At 71.7% G+C, this 8,761-nt stretch overlaps 1 protein-coding gene across 6 annotated transcripts; it reads right to left on the bottom strand.

Annotated features, from left to right (window-relative positions):
- On the bottom strand, window positions 1–7,978 carry GPS2 (G protein pathway suppressor 2). 6 transcript variants are annotated; one of them, XM_073326791.1, is made up of 11 exons: window positions 7,806–7,976; window positions 5,133–5,242; window positions 3,745–3,857; window positions 3,399–3,478; window positions 2,952–3,034; window positions 2,700–2,864; window positions 2,528–2,611; window positions 1,757–1,837; window positions 1,213–1,308; window positions 1,072–1,130; window positions 1–954 (listed from the first exon to the last, which is right to left on the bottom strand). In XM_073326791.1, the coding sequence occupies exons 1-11, from the start codon at window positions 7,897–7,899 to the stop codon at window positions 762–764; spliced, it is 1,158 nt and encodes a 385-aa protein (XP_073182892.1). In that variant the 5' UTR covers window positions 7,900–7,976; the 3' UTR covers window positions 1–761. The 6 variants fall into 6 exon arrangements, with proteins under 6 accessions (XP_073182892.1, XP_073182888.1, XP_073182887.1 ...); XM_073326788.1 differs by having other exon boundaries at window positions 788–954; window positions 2,523–2,609; window positions 2,699–2,867; window positions 5,133–5,338; window positions 7,806–7,978; XM_073326787.1 differs by lacking the exon at window positions 1,072–1,130 and having other exon boundaries at window positions 2,523–2,609; window positions 2,699–2,864; window positions 5,133–5,338; window positions 7,806–7,978.
- Between the last annotated feature and the right edge of the window lie 783 nt (window positions 7,979–8,761).

Consider the following 8,761-nt stretch of genomic DNA (forward strand, 5'->3'; position numbering starts at 1 on the left):
TAGAGGGTCCCCATTTATTGGGGGTGTCACAGATATCCAGGGGAAGGGTAAACCCCTTTCAAATCCCTCCTGGCCAGAGGAAAACTCCTCTCAGCTGTAAAGGGTTAAGGAGCTAAAGGTCACCTCGCTGGCCCCTGACCCAAATGACCCATGAGGGGACAAGATACTTTCAAAGCTGAGGGGTTGGGGGGGGGGAGAAAAAACAAAGGGTGGGGGTCTGTCTGTGGGGTGCTTTGGCCGGGGACAGACCGGGAAGGGAGCCTAGCAGGTCACCGAGCTCGGTAGGCGTTGGAGTCTGATTTCTCGAAAGGGCGGCGAAAAGAGCTGTGCTGAATAGCGACTGGCCCGGGCGGTGTCTTTTTCTGTAATTTAAGGTTTGCCGAGAGGGATTCCCTCGGTTTCGAATCTAATTCCCCTGTAGAGTATCCACCAGCCTGAGTTTACAGAGCTCCTTCCTTTACTGCCATTAAAAGTCGTCTCGGAAGGAAACCGAAACGTTTTCTCATTGTCCTCAGATCCCAGGGTTTGGGTCTGGGGTCACCTATGCAAAGGGGGGAGGGTTTTTACCAAACCTTCCCCAGGAAGTGGGGTGCAAGGGGTGGGGAGGATTTTGGGGGAAAGACGTCTCCAAAGGACGTTTCCCGTAAACCCAGTTAGAGTTTGGTGGTGGCGGTGGAAATCCAGGGGCAAAGGATGAAAATTAATTTGTACCTCGGGGGAAGTTTTAACCTAAGCGGCTGAAAGTAAGCTTAGGGGGTCTTTCATGCAGGTCCCCACATCTGTACCCTAGAGTTCAGAGTGGGGAAGGAACCTGGGCAGGGGGCCGCGTCGGCACGGGCCCCTCCCCAGAGCTGGGCGCCCCGCGGGCCGGGCGGGGGCTCACTTGTGGTAGAAGCGCTGGCCCTGGATGAAGGGGAGACGAGAGGCCGGCTGGCCGCTGGCGGGGAAGCCCGACTGCAAAGAGACAGACAGACGAGGGTTAACGAGGGGGGGCTGGGCAGTGGAATCCTCCCCCCCCCCCAGACTGTGCCCCCGAGGGGCCGTGCCAGAGTCACCCTCCCCCACACTCACCGTGTGGGCCTGCTGGGGGGTGGAGCCGTGGGGGAAGCTGCAGGGGAGGCCAGGCCCGACTGTGGGGGAGCAAAGACGGGTGAGTTAGAGAGGGGGGGGTTGGCCCCCCAGAGAATGGGGTATGGGGGGAGGGTTGCTCACCTTGCTGGCCGGCTGCATCTGGACAGGGAGCTGGGGGCTGGGCAGCAGGGTCTGGTTGGGGTGCAGGGCCCTGGGGTGCATCGGGCGCAGGGTTGACTGCGGAGAAAGGAGCAGAGTGTTGGGGAGAGACCCCCACCGGGCAGGGGCCCTGGGCCCCGGGCCCCATTCCCTCCCCGTCCCCGCCCTGGGGCTGGGTGGGAGCCCGGCACCCCCTAGAGGGGACAGGCCCCTGCCCCATTCCCCGCCCCCCTGAGCCAGCCAGTCCCCGCCCTGGGGCCCGATGGGAGCCGGCGCCCCCTAGAGGGGACAGGCCCCTGCCCCATTCCCCGCCCCCCTGAGCCAGCCAGTCCCCGCCCTGGGGCCCGATGGGAGCCGGCGCCCCCTAGAGGGGGACAGGCCCCTGCCCCATTCCCCGCCCCCCTGAGCCAGCCAGTCGCCGCCTGGGGCCGGAGGGGAGCCAGCGCCCCCTAGAGGGGACAGGCCCCTGCCCCATTCCCCGCCCCCCTGAGCCAGCCAGGCCCCGCCTGGGGCCGGGGGGACTCACCGAGTCGGTGAAGCCGGACTGCTGGTTGGCATGTTCCAGTTGTTTCTGCAGGGGGATGGTTGTGCTGGGGGGGGATGAAACCTGTGAGAGAGAAAGAAGGGGGGGCCGGGCTCAGTGCTGGGAGGGCAGCTGATGAAGGGGCAGGGCTCCATGGGCAAGGAGGGGGGAGTGTTGGGGGTCTCAGGCGGACGGGGCGGGGGAGGGGATCTCACCTGGCCAGGCGGGGGAGGGGGGTGTTGGGGGGGGTCTCACGCGGATGGGCGGGGGGTGGATCTCACCTCGCTGGACAGGGGAGGAGGTGTCGGGGGGAGGCGTCGTCTCACCTGGCCAGGGGGGGGAGGAGGGGTCTCACGCGGGCGGGGGGGGGGGGTCAGGGGAGGGGGGGGTCTCACCTGGCCAGGCGGGGGAGGGGAGGGTTGGGGGTCTCAGGCGGACGGGCGGGGGAGGAGAGGTCTCAGGCGGGCGGGGGGTGTTGGGGGTCTCGCCTGGCCAGGCAGGGGAGGGGGGTGTTGGGGGTCTCAGGCGGGGGAGATCTCACCTGGCCGGGCGGGGGAGGGGGGTGTCGGGGTCTCACCTGGCCGGGGGGGGAGGGGGGTGTTCGGGGTCTCAGGCGGACGGGGGGTGTCGGGGGTCTCACCTGGCCGGGCTGGGGGGGGGGGTGTTGGGGGTCTCGGGCGGGGGGGGTGCGCGTCGGGGGTCTCACCTGGCCGGGCGGGGGGGGGTGTTGGGGGTCTCGGCCGGGGGGGGGGTGCGTCGGGGGTCTCACCTGGCTGGGCGGGGGGGGAAGTGTCCGTGAAGCGCGTACCCCGGCGGCTGCTGCGACAGGTACTGCATGGCGGGGAAGGCCGAGGGGGCCTGTGGGGCAGAGAGCGGGGGAAGGGGGGTCAGAGCTCTGTCCCGGCCCGGGGCCCCCCCCCCCCGCCCCCCGCGGGCCCCGACTCACCGCGGATGGGCTGGCTGCTGGCGTAGCTGACGGGCCCGCCTGGCCCGGGGCGAAGTGCTGGGCCTGCCCCACGGCGTAGGGGCTGGGCCCGGCCTGCCCGCTCTGGTACTGCCCGTGCTCTGGGGTGCCGGGCGCGAAGGCCGGCTGGGTGGCGAAGTGCCGCGGCTGCTAGACAGAGGGGGGGTCAGTGGCCCCGCAGCGACCCCCGCCCCGCGGAGGGGACCTGCCCCCACCCAGCCCCCCGACACTCACCGTGATCACGGGGGGCGCGAAGATCTGCTTGCTCCGGTCGGCCGAGATCAGCGTCCCGGCCCGGCTGTGTCCGCCGGGGCTCCCTGCCGAGAGAGTGGGGTGAACCGGGGGGGGGTCCCACACTCGCCCCCCCCAGGACTGCTGCCACCCCCCGGCCTGCCCTGGGCTCCCTCGCAGCCCCCCGGCTGCTCCAACCCCCTCCCACCTGCCGTGCTCCCCCGCCCCCAGCCTTCCCCACCCCTCTGGCCTCCCTGATCCTCCCAGTTCCCCCCCACCCCCCCGCCCTGCCTGCCACCCCATAGCCTCCCTGATCCTCCCCCACCCCCCGGCCTCGCTGTCACCCCTGCAGCCCCCCCCAACCTTCTGCACCCCCTTAGCCTTCCCATCACCCCTGATCCTCCCCCTGGCCTGCCCTCAGATCCTGCCCCCCCAGATCCGGCCCCGTACCCTGCATGTTGAGGATGTGGGTCCCGGCGTGCGCGACCATGCCCTGCTGATAGGGTGCCGCCGTCAGCGTGGTCAGGTCGCTGTAGGGGTTAAGAGTGAGAAGCGGCTGGCACGGGGCCCGCTGCCCCCCTGTCTGCCCCGCCACCCTGCCGCACGCAAAGTCACTGCAGCAGGGAGTTCCCCAGTTTAACACAGTCACCTCTTCACCCACCGCCCCCACCCCCGCCCAGTTCGCGCTTCATCCCAGTGCTCTCTGGTGGCCCCCCGAGCCAGGACAGGACTCTCCCCGCCCCCCCAGCCAGGACAGGGACCCTCCCTGCCCACCCCTCCCCGTTCCCCACCTCACCTCTGCTCCTTGCGCCGGCGCTTCTCCTCCTCGTGCAGCACCTTCTTCAGCTGCAGAAAGAGCTGATGCTTCTCCTCCTGCAGGGCCTGGAGCCTTTCCCCCAGCTTACTGATCTGGGGGGGGCGGGCGGGGGGAGGAAGTGGGGCAGCGTGAGATGGGGAGCTGGGATATGGGGGAGCCCCTCCCTGAGGACAGGGCCTGGAGACCCGTTGCTGAGGGGGCCTGGGATCCGGGGGAGCCCCTCACGGAGGGCAGGGCCCAGAGACCCATTGCTGAGGGGGGGCTGGGATCCGGGGGGAGCCCCTCACAGAGGGCAGGGCCCGGAGACCCATTGCCGGGGGGGGGCTGGGATCCGGGGGAGGCCCCTCACAGAGGGCAGGGCCCGGAGACACGTTGCTGGTGGGGGGCTGGGATCCGGGGGAGCCCCTCACGGAGGGCAGGGCCCGGAGACCCGTTGCTGGGGGGGGGCTGGGATCCGGGGGAGCCCCTCACAGAGGGCAGGGCCCGGAGACCCGTTGCCGGGGGGGGCTGGGATCCGGGGGAGCCCCTCACGGAGGGCAGGGCCCGGAGACCCGTTGCTGGGGGGGGGGGGGGGGCTGGGATCCGGGGGAGCCCCTCACGGAGGGCATGGCCCGGAGACCCGTTGCTGGGGGGGGGGCTGGGATCCGGGGGAGCCCCTCACGGAGGGCAGAGCCCAGAGACCCATTGCTGGGGGGGGGCTGGGATCCGGGGGAGCCCCTCACAGAGGGCAGGGCCCGGAGACCCGTTGCTGGGGGACGCGCTATCTCAGAGTGGGGGTGTGCTGGGATCCGGGGGAGCCCCTCACAGAGGGCAGGGCCCGGAGACCCATTGCTGGGGGGGGGGGCTGGGATCCGGGGAGCCCCTCACGGAGGGCATGGCCCGGAGACCCATTGCTGGGGGGGGGCTGGGATCCGGGGAGCCCCTCACGGAGGGCATGGCCCGGAGACCCGTTGCTGGGGGGGGGCTGGGATCCGGGGGAGCCCCTCACGGAGGGCATGGCCCGGAGATCCGTTGCTGGGGGGGGGCTGGGATCCGGGGGAGCCCCTCACGGAGGGCAGAGCCCAGAGACCCGTTGCTGGGGGGGGGCTGGGATCCGGGGGAGCCCCTCACAGAGGGCAGGGCCCGGAGACCCGTTGCTGGGGGGGGGGGGGGGGGGCTGGGATCCGGGGGAGCCCCTCACAGAGGGCAGGGCCCGGAGACCCACCACGGGCGCGGGGAGTGCCATGAACGGGGGGGGGGATGACCGATGTCAGACTGCAAAGCCGGGAACCCGGATCCCCCCGCCCTGCCCGGCTCACAACCCCCGGCCCCAGCAGGGTTGAGGGGGGGTGGGGGGACCCCCGCGACCCCCCCCCCCTCCAACTCACCTGCTCTTTGGTCTCCTCCAGCGACATGCGCTCCTCCATCTCCTTCTTCCGGCGCCGCTCCTGCTCGTCCCTCATCTTCTGCTCCATCATCTTGTCCACCTCCTCCTCCTCTGCGGGGACACAGCCGGGGTCAGGCCGGCCGCCCCCCGCCCCCGGGGGGGGAGATCCCGGCTGATGCAGGGGCCCTCGCGTGGAAACGCTCCCAGCTGAGGACGGCCAACTCGTCACAGCCCGTCCCGCCCCCAGGAAAAACACAGAGCCGGGGAGCGGATCTGCGGGCCCCCCCACCCACGCACGCACGGGGAGGGGCCGCGCAACGGGGGCCGGGGGGGGGTGGCAATTCAGGCTGGAAAGTAGCGGAAAGTTTCAACGTGTCGGGGGGGGGGCGGGGGGGTTGCAGGCGGCTTCGAAGGGAAACCGGATTCGATCCGAACCACGGGCCTCCACGGCTTCCCGTCCCTTCCGAGCGTGGGGGTCCCCCCCCCCTTTTTGTCATCCGCGGACCCCTAACCAAGTCTGCAAGGCAGGCGGGGGGCCCCTTTGGAAAGGGGGGGACCGAGGGCGCGGCCCCACGGATCGTGGGGCGCAAACGGGTCCCGTCCAAAAGGAAGACGGCGAAACCGCAAATTTGGTTACAACTTTGCGGCCCAGCCCCCGTTCTCGGGGGGAAACGTCTCCCTGTGGGGGAGTGCGGGGGGGGGGGGGGTGCGGGCCAGGCTTTATAAACCCGCCCCTCCCCTCCGTTCCCCGTTTAATTAAAAAAGAGAAAGCTCCGGCCTCGTTAGGGCTCCTGTTCGTTACCAGCCACCAGGGTCGGGGTCGGGGGGGGTCCCTGGGGCATTATGGGGGGAGGGGATGGGTCTGAGGGGTCCCTGGGGCAGTACTGGGGGAGGGAAGAGGGGTCTGGGGGGTCCCTGGTGGGGGCGGGGAGGGGTCGGGGGGGTCCCTGGGGGCAGTATGGGGGAAGGGGACAGGTCTGGGGGGGTCCCTGGGGCAGGACAGGGGGAGGGGTGAGGGGTCTAGGGGGGTCCCTGGAGCAGTACGGGGGGGGAGGGGAGGGGTCGGGGGGGGTCCCTGGGGCTCTATGTGGGGGAGGGGAGGGGTCTGGGGGGGTCCCTGGTGGGGGGAGGGGAGAGGGGTCTGGGGGGGTCCCTGGGGCAGTATGGGGGTGAGGGGAGGAGTCGGGGGGGTCCCGGGGGGGAGGGGGGGTCTGGGAGGTCCCTGGGGCCCTATGTGGGGGAGGGGAGGTGTCTGGGGGGGGGTCCCTGGGGGCAGTATGGGGGAGGGGAGGGGTCTGGGGGGGATCCCTGGGGCAGTACCAGGGAGGGGAGAGAGATCTGGGGGGTCCCTGGTGGGGGAGGAGGGGGGGTCACTGGGGCAGTACGGGGGGGAGGGGAGGGGTCTGTGGGGGGGTCCCTGGGGCAGTATGGGGGGGAGGGGAGGGGTCTGAGGGGTCCCTGGGGCATTATGGGGGGGAGGGAGGGGTCTGAGGGGTCCCTGGTGGGGGGAGGGCGGGGTCTGGAGGGGTCCCTGGGGCAGTATGGGGGGGTGGGGAGAGGGGTCCCTGGTGGGGGAGGGAGGGGTCTGAGGGGTCCCTGGGCGCAGTATGGGGGGGAGGGGAGGGGGGTCTGGAGGGGTCCGTGGGGGGGGAGGGGAGGGGTCTGGGGGTCCCTGGGGCAGTACGGGAGGGAGGGGAGGGGTCTGAGGGGTCCCTGGGCGCAGTATGGGGGGGAGGGGAGAGGGGTCTGAGGGGTCCCTGGTGGGGGGAGGGAGGGGTCTGAGGGGTCCCTGGGTGCAGTATGGGGGGGAGGGGAGGGGTCTGGAGGGGTCCCTGGGGGGGGAGGGGAGGGGTCTGGGGGTCCCTGGGGCAGTACGGGAGGGAGGGGAGGGGTCTGAGGGGTCCCTGGGCGCAGTATGGGGGGGAGGGGAGAGGGGTCTGAGGGGTCCCTGGTGGGGGGAGGGAGGGGTCTGAGGGGTCCCTGGGTGCAGTATGGGGGGGAGGGGAGGGGTCTGGAGGGGTCCCTGGGGGGGGAGGGGAGGGGTCTGGGGGTCCCTGGGGCAGTACGGGAGGGAGGGGAGGGGTCTGAGGGGTCCCTGGGCGCAGTATTGGGGGGAGGGCAGAGGGGTCTGAGGGGTCCCTGGTGGGGGGAGGGAGGGGTCTGAGGGGTCCCTGGGTGCAGTATGGGGGGGAGGGGAGGGGTCTGGAGGGGTCCCTGGTGGGGGGGGAGGGGAAGGGTCTGTGGGGGGTCCCTGGGGCAGTATGGGGGGGAGGGCTCTGGGGGTCACGGGTGGGGGGGTGGGCCGGGGGTGTGGCTGATTAAGGCCCCGCCCCCAGGTCGGTGGTGGGGGCGGGGTCTCGGCGGGGGCGGGGTCAGGAGGTGTGGGCAGGGGAGTGTCAGCTGATCGGTGACGTGAGAGGCGTTGCCGGGTGACGCCGGAGTTGAGGCGCGAGCGCGGAGTTGAAGGGGCGGGGCTGGGGGCGCTGTTGCCGGGTGACGCCGCGGCGCGCGGAGTTGGGGGGGGGAGGGGGCGGGGCTGGGGGCGCTTGTTGCCGGGTGACGCCGCGGCGCGCGGAGTTGGGGGGGAGGGGGCGGGGCTGGGGGCGCTTGTTGCCGGGTGACGCCGCGGCGCGCGGAGTCGGGGGCGGGAGGGGGAGGAGGGGGCGGGGCTCACCCTGCCGCTTGCGCTCGCGCTCCACCATGACGTGGCGGTGCAGGGCGCGCGCCATGGCCGAGGAGAGCTTGGGCCGCTCCAGCAGCGCCGGCATCTTCGCTCCGCGCCGGAAAGCCCCGCCCCGCCCCTCCCCCGCGCTTCCGCTTCCGGGGCACGGCCCGGCCCCTGCGCCTCACCCCGCCGGGTCACAGCGAGGCTTGGCCCCGCCCCCGCGCCTCACACGGCGCCGCCCCCTCCTGGCGGATCATAGCGAGGCTCCGCCCCCCCCCTTGGTTCCCAGCGAGGCTCGGCCCAGCCCTTCAAAGATCCCCGCCCCCGAGCGTCATAACGAGGCTCGGCCCTGCGCCTTCCGCAAGCTTCACGGGGAGACGCGCTCCCCTCACCCGCGCGAGAGCGAGGCTCGGCCCCGCCCCCGGCGCGCGAGAGCGAGGCTCGGCCCCGCCCCGCCCCTAGTGGTGGCAGCAGTGGGATCCCGACGAAGCGCGAAGTCCTCTCCCGGCGGGGGAGGGGGGACAGACCTGCCCGGTTCCGTGGCGGGGGGGGCGGGCAAGGAGGAGAGGCAGGCAGCAGAGGGGCCCCCACCGGCAGCATGAGGCCAAGGTGCAGGGCCAAACCACTCCTAGAGAGGGTGGGGGACCCCATTGCTCCCCCGACCCAGAGAAAGGGCCCACCCCCACCTGGGAACCCAGCAGGGCAGGGGGCTCACCTCCCTCCAAGAATCTAGGGCATGGCTATGAAGGACTGTGCCCCCCCCCCTTCTAGAGCTGGGGGGAGAACCCCCCTCCTGGGGTACCCTGGGAACCCCACATCGGGTGCATGGGCATCACCTCTAGGGCTGCAGGGAGCCACATCGGGCATGGGCCTATGGGGAGGAATCACCGGGGGGGGGTATTTCTGCACTAGGAAACCCCCCCCCTCAGGGCTGGGGGTGACACACAGACACAGACGCAGACAAG

Source organism: Lepidochelys kempii, chromosome 28 (genome assembly GCF_965140265.1).
Source record: "Lepidochelys kempii isolate rLepKem1 chromosome 28, rLepKem1.hap2, whole genome shotgun sequence".
Lineage (NCBI taxonomy): Eukaryota > Metazoa > Chordata > Testudines > Cheloniidae > Lepidochelys > Lepidochelys kempii.

Bases quoted from the DNA above. Each gene is read 5' to 3' on its own strand.
- GPS2 (XM_073326786.1), bottom strand. From the start codon at position 7,899: ATGCCGGCGCTGCTGGAGCGGCCCAAGCTCTCCTCGGCCATGGCGCGC. The intron at 1,309-1,756 runs GTGAGTCCCCCC...CTTTCTCCGCAG, and splicing joins AGTCCGGCTTCACCGACTCG to TCAACCCTGCGCCCGATGCA. The intron at 955-1,212 runs GTGAGCAACCCT...GTCTCTTTGCAG, and splicing joins AGATGCAGCCGGCCAGCAAG to TCGGGCTTCCCCGCCAGCGG.